The sequence below is a fragment of the Petromyzon marinus genome, chromosome 22 (assembly GCF_048934315.1).
Source record: "Petromyzon marinus isolate PM22_M1 ecotype Great Lakes invasive population chromosome 22, UKy_Petmar_22M1.pri1.0, whole genome shotgun sequence".
Classification (NCBI taxonomy): domain Eukaryota; kingdom Metazoa; phylum Chordata; class Hyperoartia; order Petromyzontiformes; family Petromyzontidae; genus Petromyzon; species Petromyzon marinus.
In genome coordinates, this window is record NC_133688.1 from 13,430,715 (window position 1) to 13,453,068 (window position 22,354).

At 44.1% G+C, this 22,354-nt stretch overlaps 1 protein-coding gene across 1 annotated transcript; it reads right to left on the reverse strand.

Moving 5' to 3' along the window:
- Nucleotides 1-4,786: 4,786 nt before the first annotated feature.
- Nucleotides 4,787-20,406, reverse strand: SELENOF (selenoprotein F). Its single transcript, XM_032958996.2, has 5 exons — nucleotides 20,285-20,406; nucleotides 17,282-17,449; nucleotides 11,545-11,608; nucleotides 6,274-6,323; nucleotides 4,787-5,716 (listed from the first exon to the last, which is right to left on the reverse strand). Exons 1-5 carry the CDS (start codon nucleotides 20,327-20,329, stop codon nucleotides 5,585-5,587), a joined length of 459 nt encoding a protein of 152 aa, XP_032814887.1. The 5' UTR covers nucleotides 20,330-20,406; the 3' UTR covers nucleotides 4,787-5,584.
- Nucleotides 20,407-22,354: the final 1,948 nt, after the last annotated feature.

Below are 22,354 nucleotides of genomic sequence, written 5' to 3' on the forward strand. Positions count from 1 at the left end.
GAGCGGCAATTTCTCCCACAAGGCAAAAGCCGAATTATCTCCCGAGAGAGAGAGAGAGAATTGTGGCCCAGCCAACGCTGTGCATGCAGGAGAGTGACCTCCTTAGGAGAGCGGAGAACGCCACCGTGACCCCGAGTGAACCAGCGTCGCTTAAGTGTCGCTTGGATCCACGATTAAACAAAAAAAAAGTACCTTTTATTATTTGATGCATTTATTTGTATGATTTTTTTATTCACTTTATTTTTTATTATTATTTCTCTATCTATCTACGTGACTTTACCGAAAGAACCAAAGAATATGGGTGGCTTGTGTTTGTGTTTAAATTGTTCATGAAAGGGAAGCTCCTTATGATTATGGTTTCAAATATGTTTTATGGCATGAGTTTGTATTGAGGTAAACGGTGCAGCCCTGCAATTGCTTGTTAGTCACACTGGTGGCTCTATGGCCTCAGCTAAAGAGAGCCCCTCCGTATTTGGCCTACTCTTCTGGGCTGGCTAGATGTCTTGCGAAACGTGGGAGTAACCCACGCTTCACCCCAGCACACGCGACCTGCTGATTGTCTCCACTCGGTGTACTTACTTATATATTTATCACTGAGTGGACAGAAGCTGCGGGGGATTTTAAGAAAATGTCTCATTGTTCCAAATGCCGCGCCAGGAGGTCCAATGCGAACCTGCGACCTCCGCAATTCCAGTGTGCGAACCGTTACGCCACGGTAGCATCCCTCACATTAAAAAAAAAATCTGCCTTTGTAAAAATCTGGATGGGCTATGTTTGCCCTGAATTACTGACGACGGGAAGCCTTACTCAGTTTAACACGTAGGCTTTTCGCGACCAATATTATTCATAATAAACGTTTTTTGGGTTAGATCGCATTTCAGTAGAACGTCTTAACTATCATACATAAGCACAAGCTAAATACATCATCTTCTGATCCGTATTTATCTTTTTTTTAATGCAAGCGTAAATTGAAAATGACACCGACGAGTATTCAATCGCTTAACGTTTAATTGACTTGACCTAATTTAAATCCTCCCCCGCTTCCCCTTTCATCATGTGCACCGCACTTCAAGAGATCAAAACATCGGCCTTCGACATCTCGATGTCAAGGCGCATTGTGTCGACAAACGCCGGATACAATAATCCTGGAACTAGCGGGAGGTGGAATCTTCCCCGAGAGGACCGTGCAATTTGAAGAGCAACGCCACCGCCACCGCCGTCACTTTGTTTGGGGCTCGCAACAAAAAAAAAGCTGTGAATTTTTTGCGCGTTCGGCAAGGAACCCACGTCTCTCTTAAAAATGTCACCGAGCGAGTGAAAGAGATGAGGACGGAGGAGTGCGGTAGAGGATAGCGCCTGGGCCGGTCGATGGACGGATCGCCGGCGTGTGACAAAGCCGATCAGCGGGATTCTGCGGGAGGGGAAAACCAAAGCGTTACCAATTCCATCCAGTCGATGGGAATAAACGTATACTGCTTGGGGATTTTTGTGGTGGTTGTTGTTGTTGCTGTTGTTGATGCGATTGTTGTTGTTGTTGTACAGCTATCGCACGTGGTTGTTTTTATGTCGGATTGTACCCGCGCGTGTTGTTCGACGTAATTTCTTCGCTCCACGTGCTGGGAGATTCAATTCCTCGAAGCTTCGGCGTTTTTTTTTTATTACGAAGAAGCTCCCGGCAGTAAGGGCGAAACATCAGGAGGCATTGTGCCAAAACAACGCGCGGTACAAACCCGGATAAGCAACATCGGAGAGCAAATACATTGCTTGCGCTGTGCTATTACAGGGAAACTCGTGCAGCGTCTTGCAACGACTCCGTAGGCACACTAGCCGGGCTGTACGTACTATGTTGAACTTCTTTCGCACCGTACGTAGCAAACCAAGCTAAATCGGAGGTGTGGACGATGCGCGCTGCTCCACGCGAGGCGGATTGTGCTTTCGGAACACGCTGCTGCGTCGGGTGGTGGCGGGCTTAACGACACATTTATATGTATGCGATCTAACACCACCTCCCCCCCCCAAAAAAAAAAACCCACTATATTGTGGATGACATTGGTCGCGAAAGCCTCCTGCGTGTTAAACTGCTGTTGTCCTGTTTGTGCCATCGTATTAATGAATGTTCACTTGAAGACCAGACGCACAAATAAGCCTGCATGAATAAATGTGAACAATAGAGCCTTTAAAAAAAACACACACACACAAACACTGTTCTTGTTTTATAGTCTAACACAATAAAACATTAGAATTCCACTCCTTTACCCCCCCCCCCCCCCGCTCCTTTTGATTGCATACACAGCCTGCTATAAATTGTTTCTGGTGTGCGTCAGGAAACATGGAAAGAGAAATTGGGGTTAAAGGAACGAGCGTCGAGTTTACGAACCTCTTACCCTGCACATCCAACCTCCTTGTAAATGAGCGACTCATCTCCATTCGGCTGCCCCCCCCGCCCCCCCCCACGTAATTAAATCAATTGATCCACGAGTCAGGTGAGGAAGTCTCTTTATCTCTGGGAAGAACAGCCTGGTGAGTACACAGGGGACTGTGCGATAGGAATGTTATTGTAATTTGGTGGGAACGATTCTCCATAAATCAGATTTTGGGTCATGACAGTGTCACCCAGAATCCCACTGTTGACAATCATATTACAGGGTCTTTAATGTTGACCTTTTAGAGCAGCCTGCACTTTGGTAACGCCTCACAGTGGTACGATTTGAACCTCTGAACTCCAGCAAGCTACCAGTGGTGAGCGCGTTAACCCCTTGATTATGTATGTTTAAAACTCTGTTATACCACCGTAAATATTTACAGTGTCTCGTGATTACAACCACTGCTGCTCATGAGTCTTCCGATATGAGCTAGTGGCATTAGATCGGACACAGACTTCTGTAATCAGATTAAATTTTTACTTTAAAATCAGGTAAATTATTTACAACCATTGAAACCTATTTTATCGTTAATATAATTTTCGGCCATAATATAGATTGTTGGGTTAGATCGCGTATATATGTGGTTAAAACCGCCACCACCCGACAGAGCCAATTAGTAACGTGCCAGCTAAACAAAACATGCCAATGCGTTCCCAGTTCAGCACACCGGCGTGTTGGAGAGTAAGCCCACAACATTTACAATTCTAGAACAACACTGATAACGAATTTGCATGTTTTGTTAACGTGACAAACCTTACCAATTGGCTGTGTCGGGTGGTGGCAGGTTTAACGACACATTCATATTTACGCGATCTAACCCAAAAACCTCTATTACGGATATTGGTCGCAAAAGTCTTTACGTGTTAAACCAAATGTACAGCCATTCACCGTTTTCTCAACTTAAGTAACACATTTTAAGTTAATTCAAATTGATACAATGGACACGTTCGCGATGTATGGACTCCAGCAACCATGGGAAATGCATTGAAATTCCAAACACGACATCCAAAAAAATAAGTCTTATAAGCCTGTGGCTTTGGGCACTGTCCAATGACAGAACCCCGCTGAAGTGAAGTCATGCGGTGGCATTGATTACAGAATAATGTAAAAGGATTGAAGCCAAAAGGGTCGCTCTATTCGCATGAGCTGTGTGGCAGTAATGGGCTCCCTTTTGCACTGCAACCATCTTCAATATGGAGCCCGTTTACATTTGCCCTCCGCTTGATGGCACATGCGGAAACACACGCGCGCAATGGACTGCACGTGTACCAAGACAAAAATGCATTACCTACAGAGACTTCTGCTCATATCAGCCTTGATGTCTTCTAGCATGCAACGTGCAGCCAGGCCTCTGGATGAATTGAGAGCAAGCAGTCATCTACTGCATATTTGGCTCGGAGTCTGAAATGGACTTAAGGCCTAGCGATGGTGTTCCTGCAGTATCCGAGGACGGGTTTAAAGCTTGTTACCAAGAGCACTGTTAATGCTCTAGTTAACATTTAATGTGATGGGTGATGTTCTTTGGGTTTGCAATTTTTTTGGACAATTTCCATTTTCAGCTACCAGTTACATTACACCAAAACACACAATGGCATATGTCCATTATGATCAACCAATGAAACTTAAATATACAAATCCTGTTTAACATTCACCACCATCGTCCATGCACCCATGACTGCTGAGGCACACAACAGCCGTTATCGCCATCTACAAGTTTTCTGGCTTAAAATGGTTTTAAAAGTATTTTGATGGCGAAAAGGGCATAGGCAATCTCAGAGTGTCAGCAGTGCCTTTAGCACTGGAGAAAAAATCTCTCTTTGAAATGTATTCCCACTGTGAGAGAGCATTTGGCTTGTTGGGGGAAGCTACTGGTGCATCTATTGCCTGTATTTGCCACCAATGACAAGAGATCGGTTCTCTGCATGTGCAGTACTCAAAATGGCACCGCAGTTAGGTTTGAGGATACATCAAGAGCAAGTCGTACGAGTGCTCATGTGACCAGTCGCAATGATTGAAACATGAAGGTGATACATCAAAAATGGGGCAATATAGATGTTCACCCAGTCCTACAAAATGTTGATAGTTTTGATGTTTCAAAGAGTATGAGATCAATGCAACTTCCAACATATTGAGCGTTATTAAATGTTCCTCATGCCTTTGCTGAAATAGGCAGTGATCATTTTATGTATAAAAAAACCCTTTTCTGACCAATCCTTTTTTTACTGTTCTGCATTTGTCTAAAAGCACATTTGCGAGTAAATAACAGGATGTCTAAATGCAAAATGTCACACATACAGCTTGTGGAGGCTGCTAACTACAACCAATAAAATTCGAAAATAAACACTTAAAAGTCAACACAAAACTGAATTGCAAATTTTATTTTTTTGATAGAAGTGTGTGAGAGAGCCGGGGCGTAGCGATGTGACTACCGGGTCAGGCTTGGGTGACCACAACTCTCAGGCTGCACCAGACCATGGCAGGTTTTAATGCACAGCCTTCATACAAGGCCACCCATGCAGTGACATCCCAGTGGCGGCGATGCCATTAACCTGCCAACCACATCACCATCCACGTACCATCATCATTTTTCACTTTTTGGTATACTTTGCAATAAAAAAACAACTCCCAATAAACACATCTATTTTACCCCTCTATTTCAACAACAAAAAATGAGGTACAAGTTATGGAATGAGATTTTTTTAAAACCATAAACTACAAAATACGTTCCTCAAATACGTGACTTTACCGAAAGAGCTAAGAATACAGTAACTGCTTTCAAACGCTTAACATGGGAGCATGGAATTGGAACACGAAATAATTATTCAACAGTTATCCAAGTGAAATCTACATTGTAAATTGCACGAATGACTACCAAAACGTGCTGTGGCTTAAATAACGAAATGTAAGGGGGTGGGGACAATAACCGGTGGTTAACAGACAAAGAAAGCTTGGCTATGGTTAAGCTTGAGAATGAAGGTCATGTTTCGGTTACAGGCAAAGGTCAAACGTGCGTTCTCAGTCACGCTAAGGGCATATTAGTGTCGGTCCCGGTCGCAGTATGTCACTGTAAGGGACACGGTGAATCACGTTATGGATAAAGGTCACGCGTGATGTTGGGCTAAGACACAAGGGTAGATGGATGTGTTCGATGCACAGCGGTGTTACAAGCGCTCCAGTTTTTCGGACAAAAACTCCTCCACGCTGTCCGTGTTCCACTTGGTGATGCTCAACTCTTCGGCCACGTTCCCACTCTCGTCCAGCAGCTTCAGCACGGGGTCCGAACCGCGCACGTACTGCACCAAAGACAAAGATCCGGCGTAGAGGCTTAGCAGACTATTCGGGGAAGTGCTGTTAACGAGCACCTATGAAGGTCAACACATAGTGGTGTGGCTCTCACTCCGCCAATCACCTTTGTCTCCCCCCCTCCATGGTGATTGCTTACACACCACACCAGGTAGTAATTTTAAAGCCGGGGGGGGGGACCCAGGACCGGTTGAGATATTGGCAAACTGACATTGGCTGTGAGCAGGAACCGAACTCGGGTCGTTGGGTTCATCGGGCAGTGCGATAACCACTACACGAGCACTACCCAACACGTGCACGGACACACAGACACATAAGCACATGTGGATAACATTGTTGTCGCATGTGCAAGCATTATTGGCCAAATCAATATTACACGTTGACTGTGGTGACATTTAACGACTCAAGATCTTCATATGAACGCAGCACAGGCCTCACTGTTGATGGAGCAAGGATGTATCTGTCTGTAGTCTTCAAGCATGCGTTACATTTCAATAGTAAGCTTCTGCAAATTAAATTACAGATGCGCAAGACCTTGGAGCCTCACCTTGATCGTTAGACCTTTAAACGTGCTGGGCTTGTTGCTCCGCACAAATGCTGCCAATAAACACACACACGTCACTTTTTAATGAGTGGCATTCATACAAAACTTTTAAAAATTAATTGTCACCTTTTATTTATCTATTTTAAGCAATGCCTTAACGAGACCACTTTAACTTCCATTAAAAAAAAGGCAGCTGTCTGAGCTGGTAAAGTAAATGTTAGAAAAGCCGAGGGAATTGAAACTATAAAAAAACAAGCTATTAGAGATGGAAGAATATGAGGGAGGCCTTCACACAGCTTTGGAAAGTTCTAGGCTCTAGGCTGACGACAATGTCACGACAATGTATGCACCTTTTAAAACAGTCTGCGCCTCCGCAACAGGCCATTGCTTTCCCACCTGATGACGGACGCTTTGTGTTGCGCCCGAAACGCCGTGATTTATTTTATTTTATACCTACGTGACTTTACCGAAAGAACCAAAGAGTGTAAGCTATTACGGCTTTTGCACTTTAAGGAGTAACGCAATTCAAACAACTATGCTGAACTACATTTGGTAGACAGAAGCGACGTTTAACATATATGTTCATGTGTATTTTTTTAAATTGGCTTCAAAGCTGTATCTCAACAATGGACATGTCCTGAGAACCACCGAAGAGAGATGCTCAGAATGAACACCATTGTGGAGAAAAGGCAAAAAAAGTAAGCGGAGGAAGACAGCGGAAGAGATGGCAGCAGAGAGACAAAATCAAAGAGTTCGGAGTCCATGACTGGACAGGTGCAACTCAGGAAAGAGATGGAAGAATATTGAGGGAGGCCTTCACACAGCTTTGGAAAGTTATAGGCCGACAACAATATGTATTTTGAACTTCTTTTGCACTGTACGCAGCCAAACGTGCTAATCGGAGGTGTGGGGGAAGAACAACAAAATAAACACAAAAAGCAGTTCTAAAGAAATATAAATTAGCTTGCCACATGGCAAAGTTTTTATACCAAAAAAAAATCACAAATGGGTGCATTTAAGTAAGCATATCTCTTCCCATCCACCGCATGACCCCTGTGAAGCGCGGCTCCGCACGAAGTGACGTCACCCACACTCAATCACACTGCCGCCCCATTCATCGCGCGCGCAGGGACGGACAAAATTGTGATGATGCATGGCACAAGTTTAGAGGACGCAGATAGATTAAAACCCCCAGCACCGAGCGGGCAAAGATATAGCAAGGAGGGCGAGCAGTCTTAATCACAGCCGACAGCACACCGTCTCTTGAGCAACTACTCTGCATTGTCTTCCGGCATTAACGTCAACAGCAAAGTATTACATATATTCCACGACAAAACAACATTGACACTTTTAAATGTCGTTGATGTTGGGTGTTTGGAAGTTGGACTTGCATTTAATAGAAACATTCAAGCTTGCCAATTACTTTGTACGTTTGTTGAGAATGTTTTTTTGTAATTTCGATGAATATGTTTGGGGGAAAATTATATGAAGATGCCTGTTAACTAATCTCTTGTTTTTAAAAAAGTAGATAGGACAGCACTGTGTAACATTAACCTTTATAGCTTACAATAAATTAAATGAACACAGGTGTAGTTGATCCATCAGGTTTACTTATAGCGGCAGATTTTTCCCATATACTCCAGTGCACAGTGCCTGAGACACATTAGAGGTACCATCCAGAATTCAACGATTCGTGGAGCAAATGGACATTTTCTTGCCAATTGTTTTATAGTATTTTTTTATCAACAAGGCTGACCAAGCCATCCTATTCGAAATATTGCAAAAATACTTACCAGCTGATCAATTTCATTACATTACAAAGTCAACGAGAATTATATTTTAATGCATTCCAAAATACGGACGAATGATGGATTACTTTATTTGAAGGGAGAGAAGTTGTGTTTACATTTTCACATGCAAAACATAAAGAGATAAAAACGTATTACATTCGGAATAAGAGAGCAATGTGAAAGTTAACACCTGAAATGTGGTAATGTTTTTAGGGCTACCTTTCATTGGAGATGCATTCATTTTTCTACACTCGATTACCAAGCTATTAAAATAAAACCAATTTTTAGTTAAGTTGTTGGACTCTGCCATAAAGCAGATGAGCGTCAAACAACTCCCAGAAGCCAATATAGAGAATGTTGCGATGTGTCTCGACATCTGTGAAAGAGCGCCGTAATAGCTCATCAGATTCTTTCAGTATAAATATTCTGATTCTGTCTGTGTGAAACAAGCAGGACTGATGGTAATTTTAAAATCGAAAATCTTTTCGCAACAGTCGTGGTGGGGTACGGCAATTTACGAGTGAATTCATTCTGTGAATGAGGAAGGAAGGAGGTGCGAGCCATGATTCACAGTGGGTTGTTAATGTTGCTGTGACCACAGCCATACAATGGCTCCTCTCTCTCCATGAGCGTGCTTGGTGGAATTCTTTCTCACACGAGACTTCCGGCTTAACATTCTTGCATCCATAGACTTCTCTCCAAAATCCCCCACCACATCTTCCCCAAAGTGACGAGAGGGTTACAATATCGATCAATCTACAGCATAACCAAAAAATAACCCCTTGGGTTATCTTACAGTTTGCACGCATTAATAATTTAGCAGTGGCTAGCCTGTAGAACTTGGTCCGTTTTGTATGGGTTAATGTGCCGTGTAACACAGATGCAGGGAGTGATAATAAAACAATCAAAGGGAGGTTGTTTTTGTCATCACTTTACAGGGCGAGTACACACAGAGATGGATATGTTGTTCCGCTTTGTATTGCATCACGTAAGAATGTATATTACTAAAAAAAAATGTAAGAACTCAAAAGCAATCCGTTAAGTTCAAATATTTCATATTGATGAATATGCATCTCTATTGCAAAGAAAGCGAGACAGGGCTGCACTGTCGGAAATGGAATGTTAATGGTACCGTTATTTGCCCATTTTCCTTCACATTTAACATCCACATCAGAAATGGAAAGAAACGTGGGCAATATATATTTCACTCGACATGTACCGCGTATGGTGTATGCTGTGATGTTCACCAAGAAAACAAATTAGCATTAGTAAAATTGCACCGATGTGTTGTGAGCAAATAGTGTTCACAACTTGGCTTCAAATATAATACAAAGGTGTATTTTCCATTTCTTACAAAATTAAACTTAACAATTTGGCCAAACGAAAAATATTTATTAACACGTGATGACTACTGTTTAATGTTAGAATTTTTTTTATTTTATAATACTTTGTTGCTCAGTATATAAAGGTATGAATTTAACCCCATCCTCCCCCACCCCCTTTTTCCCTTTACAGTAAAACTTTGGATTGCGAGCATAATTCGTTCCGGAAACGTGCTTGTAATCCAAAGCACTCGCATATGAAAGCACTCGTATATCAGTTGTGATCACGTGACGCTCGGCAGACAAAGCGTATACGTACTACTCGCATTGCAAGACCTCGCTCGTTTACCAAATAAAAATTTATTCAAATGTTTTGCTCGTCTTGCAAAACACTCGCAGACCAAGTTACTCGCAATCCAAAGTTTGACTGTACTTTTGTTCATCTTCCCTTGCCTTCCCTTCCCCATATAAACACCCTAAGTTCCCACTGCTCGCAGTTCCTACGTGAGCGGGGCAGTGAGTCCAATCTTCTCCCCTCCCCCAGACCCCAGGGAACACCGAGTTAGTGCTTCAGGTCCGCAAAATTTCTGTACCCCCCCCCCCACTCCCTTATTACGGTTCGAGCCTTTTACCGGGCCTCTTGTCAAATAAAAAACACAATAAAGTTATGAATTTAAGAATCCTTTGTATGGTACAAAACGAGTGCTGTCGCGGGTTTTTATTGGCCCTGCGGAGAAGCTACCGATGCATGTGACTCCTGGGATCAATGTGGGAATGCATGTGCCAGTCAGCTCCAATGAACTGCAAATAATCATGATGGACCGATCATGCTCATCAGTACAGCACTCTTAATTGCTTAGTGTCGTGCTGGAAGGAATCTTTAACTCACAGATATTGTAATTAGTTTCTACCCCCAGATAATGCATTTTGGGGTGAGCACAGCAGTACAGTGGTCAGCAAACTACGATATTAAACCAGGCGACCCGAATCATGGCTAACATCAGTGGCAGGCAATATCTGAACCGTTCCTGGGCTCCCCGTTCAACAACGTGCACTGACCAGCTTAGCAAAGTATGGTCGGACTACCCTCATGACCTAACACGGCATGGGAAGGGCTGAATCCAGCAGCCAACGGATAAATCACTGTAAATGATTATCATTCCAGATTCTGGCGTTTCGCGACAAAAAGGCAACTTCTTTACCATGTATTACCTCCTGTTAAAGAGTAAATGGATGACAGACGGTGGCTTCTGGAGCCATTTCTTTTCAGTGTGTGCATATCTTGTGAGTGTATGCATTAGCGCAAAACCATACAATTAACACTGCCAATTTTTGGCACTTATATTTGTAAAGTGCAACAGTTTCACGTACAGATTTTTTAAATGTTTCCAAAGTTAAGTTGAAACATGCTGTCACCTATGACTTTCTAAGCATATGCATTTCTTTAACATCTTGTGTGACATGCACCACCTGATGAAAAATTGCCAGTCATGTTCATGCATGATCTTTAACACGTCATGGGAGAAATAAATAAAATATGTAAATTAAGCCCTGAGATGAATTTCAAAAGTGCTGGTTATTAACTTTAAGGTCAAACACAAAATGAAGTTGCCTAAGATAGATTCTCAAATGCATAGGATTGAATATTTGGGCTGGTTCCATTTTTTTTTATCTCAACCAATTTTTTCGTTTCAACCCCCGAAACATTTCCTTTTGCATGCAGGTCAGAGCCAATCCTAAGAGAACAAAGAATGGCAGGGGCAGAGCTTAAGAGTCCAAAGCACGTCTGTCATGACAATCCAGACTAACAGTTGGGAGCTGAACAATGCAAGATGATACAACGGCCTTGACCAACTGTCCATGTCAAGTCTGCAATGGAGATAAAGAGCCCACGAAACACTGAGGCAACTGTCCCGTTATTACATTTATTATTCCAAAGAAACCGCACGTGCAGAACTGGCTAGAATTTATGTGCACGATAAATGCAAAATATGAGCATCAGATAGAAACCTTTCGGTATTGTGCAATTGAAGATCTGATTGCACATTCACATAAGACTTTTGTTGCATAAAAAAAGAATTCCTCCAATGCAACAATTCTATTTTGCTTTCCATAACATGAAAGCTCCTGCTTACATTAAACTAACAAAGTCAACGACTCACCCTGGACTTGTGGGAACCGGCCCAGTTTTCATCCACACACTTCAAGAACTGCTCCAGGATAAAGCTGTTCCACATTAAAAGCAAAACACGATGTTAATTATTGAATTAGACAAATCATTTACATATTATATTTCTCCAGGCTTTTGAGCGCGCCCTTGTTCAAACTTCTGACGGTAAAATAAATGAAGTGCTGCACCACCAGTATGGGGCAAAATTACTGCTCACCTGTCAAGGGGTGGTTATGAAGGAACGACGCTCATTTTCAACTCATACCATTGTTAAAAAATACATCTGTGCCTTGAAAAGAATTCATTATGAAAGTTGGAAATTCAAGTACCAGCACAGAGCAAAGGCATTTAACCCTTTCCCATTCTGAGACGTCTGCAAGTTGCATGGTGGGACGCGTTGACCTCCGAATCTCGGAAGGCGCAAGCGCCTCAGCGTTAATTTTATTTAGAGGCATAGTGCCGTTGTTCGTAAAGACAATGTTCTCACCGCAGAGAACTATAGCGACATGACCACACACTATGATAGTTGTGCCCCTCGCCCTCCCGCATGGCCTTGTGGGTTGCCTCGGTACTCATGAGGTTATTTTATTTTAGTTTTTATTCCGGTTTCATTTTGATTCACGTACATCATCAGAACTTGAAAGGGTTAAGCAGGAAAATGCTTTTTGGCAATAACATTTTTGTTTAAGATATAGTTTTAGTAAGTGTGAATATAAAATTATTGCAACAATAAACACTATGTGCAGTTTATTTAAGAAAAAGCATTATATTCAATCAGTCCATTCAGATCTTACAGTTTTAACTGCAGCTGCTGGAAGAATAACCTTGAGATTAAATTTGTTTTAGAAAAGGTATTGCATTCATTGGGTTAAAGAAACCCCACTGCTCTCATATAGGCTACTTTGCCGGCTGGTACATGCCTGATTAATAGCATTATCAAAGCAAACAACCCGTTAGAGTAGTTGGGAACATTAGTCTGTGAAGGTGTTATCCCTCTTTTGTCCAAATGGGAATACAGCATTGACTTTAAGAGAGCATTTTTTTGCCAAGATTGTTAATGGTGCAGGCCATTCAAGAAGTGTGGTCCCTTAACCCTGCCATCAGTAGCAAAAATACATCTGAAACCACTTTAAAGTAAATTCAATGTCACAAGCCTTCACGTGACTGAATGTTCTATAAGCAACATTTTTCCCCACTTCGACTTTATGCCAAAAGAACGAGCAATACAATTTCAGGTTATTTTATTGCAAAGTATAATTTTGACTGTGCATCAGTGGCAATAAAAAAAGCAGCTAAAATAAATAAACCTGTGCCACGAGTGGCTGCACTTGTGAGCGAATGTGGCAAGTGTGATTTTCGATGGCTTTCTTGCATATTACCGTATTATCATTAGCACATTAACATTTTACCTTTCTTTTGCGACGTGAAGACGGGCAATAGCCTGCTATAATTAATTTATATTAAACATTGTACTTACCAAATTAGCATGCAGCACTGATGCTCAAAGTGACTTCTCCCCTGACCAAGTGCTGGGTGCTTCACTATATTAACCTTTCAACATTTCATGCAAATAGCAGTCCAAGTCACTTAAATGTCCCTAACAATTTCAGAATGTTCTGAGCTCAAAAGATATTTTGCTGTGGGCGTGCGCACACAGGATTAAAAGGCTTTGGACGCATTCTGACCTGACCGTTAACCTTTTGACATAAAAATCAATTGTATACGAGATTGTGATCCTTGACCATCCATGAAATTTTTCATCAGGATTGCTGCGAGGAGTGCAAGAGGCATTGTAGGTACAAGCAGTTTATATTCATCTAACACAGATTTAGTATATAGAGTAAGTAATGGTGTGTGTGTGTACGTGCGTCTTGTTGCCAAACACGTATCATGTTGTGATACGTGGTGACCACATCTGCGGTTTTCGTGAATAATTGCAGTATTACCTAAATTAAATGAAAAATATTCAATAAATGTAACATTACTACGCTATGCTACGGATTCATTTTTTCTGCTTTTAGTCTTGTTTTAGTGTCTGGATCCAAAAAGGAATGTATGCATTTCGATCGTTGGCATATTATGCAAAAATTATGTCAATGACCTTGCATAGACACATATGCAAAGTGACACGTCAGCTCTCAAGGCAATCAATGTAATTTCTAAACGGTAGTTTCTTTTCTCCCAGCCATAAACATGATGATTAATTAAGTCATTGAATTATGCAATGGTCTGTTAATTCTTCCACATTGCCAATGTGATGCAAAAATCCCACTTGATAAGTGCAGAAATGTCCATTCTGTAAGCTCAGGTGCACCTCAACCTGACAATCAATCAATATTACAAGTCTCACTGTTCTGTAGTTCCATTAACGCCACAAGCTGAGCTTAGGGCTGCAATGAACTGGTGATAAAGTTAATATTAGATGTTTTATTATTTACAACACGAAAAATGCAATTTCTTTCATATCCCTAGGTTAAAACCTGCTGCAGGACAGAACTGAAATTATCGGATATGCTACACTCATACGAGAAAGGAAGAGTTGGCTTAGCTCATTAAAGCACCACATTACTATTTGCTGTTTATTCATTCAAAGAGTGAACAGGAATCTACTGTTGGTAAAAAATTTAAATGAATTGGCCACATGCATCACTCGCACGGTTTTAAATGTTAAATATATACGTATATATAGCACAATGATATTTCAGGCAAATGCCCTTTTTGAGAGCACGGAGGGGGCATAAACATTGACCTATAGCTGGACTTCAGCCTTTAGACTGTGGGCTTTTTGAGAAAACTGTGGAATTGAGAAAACTGGGAAAGTTAATATGCTCATATGGTCAATTCAAAGTTTCTGAATTTTAATCAATATATAGAAATGCTTGCCCTTCTGCATCTTTGCTCTGAATGAGAGCCATTTCCCAAAACATTAGCCCACTATATATTAAATTTGATTTGAAGCTTTCGTGACATCAACACAGACACATGTGGTGTGTCTCTCTCTGTGTGTCTCTGTATTGAATTGATTTTCTTTCTACGCGACTTCACCGAAAGAACCAAAGAGTAGCCACGACATATTTTTTCATTATGTCAATGACAAAGATGTTGAGTATTATGTAAGTTGTGCCTGCACAGCTCTGCAAATTCCTACAACACTCGATGTAGGAATTTGGTAGCAACAATCTTCGTATAACAAGCAAATTTCGTAATGCTGACACATGCCTTACTGTCAGCGTGGTAGACTTTGGAAACGTATGGATGGCTTTACAGAGGCTACCATCATTAACACTATCAGATGCACCAACCAGGCAAGGCTGGGGAAAGCCACATGAGAATTTGATTCTCTCCATTGGCAGTTGACAAGATAAGCCATAATATGGAGCTTCTGAATTTTTTTTACTGTAATGTGTTGACACTGACTAATGAGCACAAACATAATTAAGAAATATAAAAAAAACTATACAGCCAAAGTGACGATTAATTTTCATAGCCAGCTTAATATAATGCCATTAAGCTGATTTACAGACTGCCACAATTTGCCTGTATACTGTTAATGCTTTTTTTCATAATTAATAATTAACATGGAAATAATAATCCAACACATTTTAAGGTATTTGTGCAGTTTATACATTCTCGAATTAAACAGCATACAAATTATTTAAGAAAAGTACTGTGGTGTAAGGGTTAGTTAAAATTAGCCCAAGATTGTTTAAAGCAAGTATTGCACAATGAAATAGGCTCATCACATAGGCAGTATAATGTATGAGGAATTGTGTGTAATTAGCAGCCAGGGGCTTGAGTACAGAAAAACTGAAAACTGTGTAAAATCGACCAGATAGCGATTTGCATAGGCTCAGAAACGCGTAGTGCAAAACCCGGAGCACATGGGGCTCGTCCTAGCCAGTTGATGAACGCGCGTCAGTGGTTGCTGTGGATTACGTCATTCGTCCCGCTCCCACCAGCCAATCAGCTGCCAGGAAAACTATCCTCGTTAACCATAGCTGCCGCTGTTGCATCTCCCAATCAGATTGTGCACTCTATGTTGGCTCCCCCCCCCCTTAATGGTTTGCCAATGAGAGTTGCGGATCACATTGTTTCAACTCACAGGGCTGTTATTAATAGGGTTTCACCTCTCAGTGTCTCTTACATATGCAACTATTTGAGTATGTTACTTTGTGCAAGAATGTCTTTATGTGTATGAGATCATGTTTGTGTGTGTTTTTTTCTAAGTTGCTCAGAACTTTCTGTTAAACGGCTATACGAAGGGATCTTTGTCTAATTATGACAGTACGTGTCTGTCTGGGGAGAGTATTTGTATGCGTGTGGATGTGTGCATGTGTCTGGATGTTTGTGACCATGTGTGTCTCCGCATTAGTATTGGTGATAGTGTGTGTGTGCGCATGTTGATTGTGTGTGGATGCGAGTTATGCAAGACTCAAGGTTGGTCGCTACCCTCCCTAAGTTCTCATGGAAATTCCACAATCCCCCCCCCACCCCACCCCCGGCGCAAATCCCATAGGGAATCGGAAATGGGACAAATCTTGGCCTACTCAATTTAAAGAATTGGGTAAGCCATTCAGTACTCAGGCCCAATATATTTGGAGAGATGTTATCTCCATCGCCTAGTATGTAGGAGACATTGGTTCAATCCCAACCCTGACGCCTGTATATTTGGAGTTTGCATGTTCATCCAGTGGCAGCGTGGATTTTTCTGCGAGTCCTCCTGTTTTTTCCCTCCTCATTTAGAAACATGCGTTTAGAGTATTGTATAGCTCAGTGGGCCTTACCTGGTGAAACTAAAAAAAAATAAGTTAGTTTAATTAACATCTCGTTTTTAAAACTATCAGGAATAACACTCCCAGTGTTGAGGAATAGGGGCCATCCATTTAGTACGAACGCAAAAATCTGTCAAAACTTGACCCCTCCCTGTACGCACGCATACTTTTTACACCCACCACCCCCCCCACCTGCGTACGTATGCTTGACCACCCCCCCACCCGAATCCTAAAGAACGGCCGATATTTAATCCATGCAGAAACGATCAAGGATTCATAATATTAACGTGTTTAAGCAAACAGATAGTCCACTGCCGGCTGCATTAAAGAATTAAGTTGTGTACCTTTAAAAAAGTTTGTCGAGTGTCCGCTAGGTTCAAACGCCGAGTGAACCCAGTCGAACATGTTACGTATTATAGGAATTTAATCAACACGCGCAATGTCAGGCTGAAGCACAGCAGCGTCAGCTGCAGTCTGCTGGGTTGCCATCTCAATATCCACAGCGTCGCTGACGTCATCATCATCCAGCTTTTGATTGTTCCCACTGTCAGAAGACTCAGTAGTGTGAATGCACTGGTGTCGTTTTACACTGGCCTGCGGCAGCTAAAATCTTGACCCAGTGGCAATCTGCAGTGAGGCCAGATTGAAGGATGTGTAATCCATGGGACAGGCCGCCAGACTATGTCAGACTCACTGCTGAGCTGCGTGATAGCTGGCAGTGGCACACAAGTGACACCTCTCCCACAGTCCTACTTCTCCCGGTAGTACTTGTCTGACAGCTGAAGAAACTGAACTGTGGCTTCATTTGAAGGCCAATGTAGACAAATTATTATCGAGATTTCACCCTACCCCCAAGTTTCCTATGCGTATGTACGTTTTTGGGTTAACCCCCCCCCTTCCCCCCTCCATGCGTACGTACTAAATGGATGGCCCCATAAGGGGGGTGCGATGGCAGACCTTCAGAGCAGACTCTTCCACCTCAAGCTGACAGCAGCGCTTGCAGCCAGGGTCCAGTTGGTCGAGCCCAAACTGGGACAGCAAGTCGCACGAGCTGCATAGCAGGTTACTGGAGAAGCCCAGGTCTCTGCATGCTTCCGACGTTAGCTCTGTGGCATACACCGATATCTGAATTCACACACACACACAACACATGTTGCGGTTGAACGCTGCAAACGTGGAACAGGGCAGATGTGGAAATTTACGTTGGTGCCAGTTAGTCACTGCTTGTGGTGTGAATGGGCATGGCACATATATGTCTCAAACCCTTCTTTTTGTGGTTTGCAAAGCATTTTGACAAATATGTTAAACCAATGTTAACAAATGCCATCAAAATGTGTGAAGCAGCTTCCATTTGAGAAACACACCCAAGCCCTTCCATTAATCCAATTTTAGCATTAATTCAATTCTAGCACGGAACCGATGTGCCAAATTGCGTGATACTGCAGGCTGCAGCTCTACTGGACATAACAAATTCTTACTGACATCGCTGTTGGTAATTTTCTACAATTTTATACACACCAAAATGCAAGCAACAACAATCAAGGAACAATTGTAAGGGTAATTCAATGCCTGTGCAAAATCAGTAGAGGACTTGTGCTCATACAGTAAATGTATCCGTTTACAAAAGGCTCCCTTTTCATTCCACATTAATTTCCAATGCGTTACATGATGAATAACGCACAATTATATACGAGACGAGTTGAGATTATCCACCCAGTAAAAACCCAGAAGCTGGTTTAATCAGCTGTAGATGCAAAGATTCAAAATCATGATCTCAGCCGTACTGGTTCAACAGTCAGCCCTAAGGCTTGTAACCAAGACCTCAGAGGTACCAGACCAGTGCACTAAAAGGGTCTTTAATGAACCCCTCACTCCCCTCCCCTGAGACTCTTCACCTCAGGACCCTATCCCATCCCAACATCTGTGCTGCTGGTTTGCTGCTCTAACAAGACCTTTATATGAACTCATGAAACACACACAGCCCCAGGTCTTTAACTCTTGCTCTCAGCTGTTCCGTTGCTCTGGTATGGTCATTATGAACCACCTGACATTCTACCCAGGAGCTGAACTGTAAACCTCAGTGCTGGCTCAGTGTCTGTGACAAGGATACTATGGACTTTTTGAGCCTCTAGGACTTGAACTCTGAACTTCTGGTTCAGGCTCATTGTCCTACACCGTCATTCGGACCCCGCTACCAAGCATGATGATATGTTAACTACCTCGCCTGGTATATAGGAGTTAGTGGGTTCGATCCGGACCATGACGCCTGTATATTTGGACCTTGCATGTCTCTCTCTCTCTCTCCCAGTGGTCACGTGGATTTTTCTCCGCGTCCTCCGCTTTTTCCTTCCACATTTATAAACATGCGTTTCGAGTATTTGGCTGCTATAAATGTCCACGTGATACGCCACATCGTTGAGCTGCCAGGTCGCTTCAGCAAAAAGTTACACATAGCTCAGTTGCCCTTAAGTGGTAAAATAAATCAATACGTGTATAGTTTAGTTTAAAAAAAATCCATTAGCATTGCTACAAAATAAACATACACCACGGCTCAATAAACGTAAATATAAGCAGCTTATTCGTGCCTTGTTGCGGTCTCCACGTGAATTATAAACTTAAGTCCCAAGTTCCTGTGGCGGCCGCGACCAATGGCAGAGAAACACGCGAGGGCCCTCTCCACGTCACCATCAGCTGTGCTGCGTCCGCGTTCAAAACGCCTTCGCCTCTCCGCGCAACTGCGTGCGTGTCTTTAAAACTTGTATACACGAACACACAACTGTTGATATAAACAACTCCAGACACCCCCCCCTCCCTAATCTTGAAAATGCGTATTTGTCCAGCAGTCAGTGGATCGATCACGGCTTCATGATGTCAACGTGTTACAGCAGCGGTGCGTTGCGCGTGTGTGACTTCGGTCCATCACACCAGTGGCCTGGTGAATGCAGAAAACGAGACTGCGAGAACCTTAAACGTCTGTAACTGCAAGGATCCATACTCTTTGGTTCTATTCGGTAAAGTTCCTTTGTCAAGGCGCCTTGTTTCCTCGCACACAGCTTTAAAGGTCCGCGGTCTGAGCGTGGCTGTGTTTCACTCCAGCGCTGTCCTCGAGACAGCCTGATCCCTTCAACTGATGAAGGCCGCTTGTGTTGTGGCCGAAACGTCGTGATTTTTTGTTGTTTATTTTTTACCTACGTGACTTAACCGAATAGAACCAAAAGAGTATGACGCCCTTTTTGTCAATCCACTGCTAGACGAAGGCCTCGGCCACGCAGTGCGAGTCGTGGGGGGGGAGGGGTGTTACGGGAGCGTACTTCACCCCGCTGGTCTGTGCGGATTGAATGAACTACCAAGTTTAGTTTGAACTTTAAACTTAGTTTAAACTTGGGTGAATGAAATAGCGGCCTTTGCTCGTGTAAATCACAACGCGCTCGATCGCTACATTTAAAGCGGCACACACCCCCCCCCCACCATCACCACCACAAGCCCGAATTGACGAGACTTCCAAACTGTCTCGTGTCGGATATCCCACGACAAACGAAGCGGACGGGTTTGATAAGCTGCGTTTGTTTTCTGTCGCTGACCTCCCACTACCTTTTGTTATTACAAGAAAGGAAAAAACTCTGCACGTCATCAACACCGCGCATCCTTCCCCATTGCCAGAAATATCTCTCGTAGCGGTGATCTCTTTCTGCCACAGCATCCTCAAAGCAAGACATTCGCCGTAGCAGGTGTGGTTTACATCTCTCTGCCTCTATCGAGAGAGACGATAACTTCTACCATGCAGAAGGGCACATTGCCCGAAACGTCGCCTTACAACACACGTTTTCATACGCGGCGGTGCCGTTATTGTCGAACGGCTTGAGTTAAGCGCATGGCGTGTGTTGATGTGCACCGCTGGCGACGCAGCGTCGTGTGTCGGTGGTGTCACGGCGGCCTCGTCCCCCTTCTTGGCTTGCTCACCGCCTTGAGCAGCAGCAGCAAGAGCCCAGGCCGCACCGCCGCCATGTCTGCCGCTCTCCCTCCCCCTCTCTCTCCGTCTCTCCCTCCCCCTCTCTCGTAGCTCTCCCTCCCCCTCTCTCTTAGCTCTCCCTCCCCCTCTCTCTCCCTCCCGCTCTCTCCGCTCTCCCCGCCCTCTCTCCGCCCTCCCTCCCCCTCTCTCTCCGCTCTCCCTCCCCCTCTCTCTCCGCTCTCCCTCCCCCTCTCTCTCCGCTCTCCCTCCCCCTCTCTCTCCGCTCTCCCTCCCCCTCTCTCTCCGCTCTCCCTCCCCCTCTCTCTCCGCTCTCCCTCCCCCTCTCCCCGCCCTCTCTCCGCTCTCTCTCCGCTCTCCCTCCCCCTCTCTCTCCGCTCTCCCTCCCCCTCTCTCCGCTCTCCCTCCTTCTAACTTCAGCTCTCCCTTCCGCTCTCCCTTTCGCTCTCCCCCCCGCGCGGCGAAGCCCCCCCCCCCCCCGCGAGCCGGCTTCTCGCTCCCCAACTGCGCACGCGCGCGAGCGCGCGAGTGAGGACGGCCTCGCCAATTGGTCAGCTCGCCACGCGCTCGGCCAATCACGTCGCGACGTGAAACATTTCAACGTAGGCGTCCAAAGCGGTCCCAAATTCTAATGCCTGACGTAATGTCTCGTATTCAGAATTTTTTTGCCATCATTGGGAGGATGTGAATAACACATTAGAACGAGTATTTATGTGTGTGTGTGTGAATTAGACAATAATGCTTATAACGTTTTTGGTTAAAAAAGGCAATGACTGGCAAATTAACGAAATGGGTCTTACTGAACAGTTTCGTGAGCGAAACCCGGTATCCTTCAGAAGACTCAACCGAGGGTTTTAATCACGCAACACAAACGATTAACTTATAGCCGAAACGTTGCTTTATTTGATTTTGTCAGCATCAGCCGCTGAGTGTCAACGTCTTCCGGAAGTTATATATTCTGGAAGTTTTCTACCGATTGTTTTATTTGGCGTAAAAACAAAAGTGATACTCTACAATGGCAACGTCAGCCGCTCGACGTCTTCCGGAAGATCCACGGGTTTTATTCTCGCTCGGGGAGAGATTAACACAAATTAAAATTATCATTAAACAAAAATAGGGAAGTCTTCCGGTAGAAGATATTCATTGGAAGTCTCGTCATATTAATAAAACAAATATATATAACAGAATATAAAAAAATAAACGCATTCGGGGTGGTGGTGGTGGTGGCTCGGCCGTGCAAGACAGATGCAGACTCGGAGTAATAACACCAGCGATTGTCATTATTATTAATGACGCGTTTACGAGTTGTGTTTTTTTTTTAGATCGAAACAAAATAAATGTTGACAGGCGGCGACGAGTATGGTCACTTACATCTTTTTTTTTGTTACATATACGAGGACAAAAATATGTGAACATGCTTAACTGTTATGTTTAACTGATTGAAATACGTAACCCCGCCCCTTTCACCAACCAAGATATTTCGCCACGCCCCTCCCCTCTTACCCCGCCCCTCTTACCCCGCTTACCCCTCCCCCGTACCCCAAACTCCACCCAATCCCGACCCTTCCCCCCCCCTCTATTACCTCCCCTCCCACCAACCACAGCCGTCTCTGCCTCCCTCTCACCTAATCCCCCCCCCACAAACCCCGCCCCTCCCCACCTTTTTACTCTCGAGCCCCCTCCTCTCCACTCTCACCCCGCCCCCACTCAGCCACCTTCCCCCCCCCCTCTCAACTGTCACTCTCCCAACCCAAACCCCGCCCCTCTCACTGACCCCTGTCCCCTCCCCTCCTCCCGTTAGCCCCTCCTCCCTGCCCATCCCCCCCCTCGGTGAAGGCGGCGCGTGCCGCCGTGCAGCTGGGAAGGCGCGAGAGGGGTGGGGAGGGAGAGGGGCGGGGAGGGAGAGGGGTGGGGAGGGAGAGGGGTGGGGAGGGGGCGGAGGGAGAGGGGTGGGGAGGGGGCGGAGGGAGAGGGGCGGGAGGGGGAAGAGCGAGAGGGAGGGGGAAGAGGGCGAGAGGGAGGGGCGAGAGGCGGGGGGTGCGAGAGGGGGAGGGGAGCGAGAG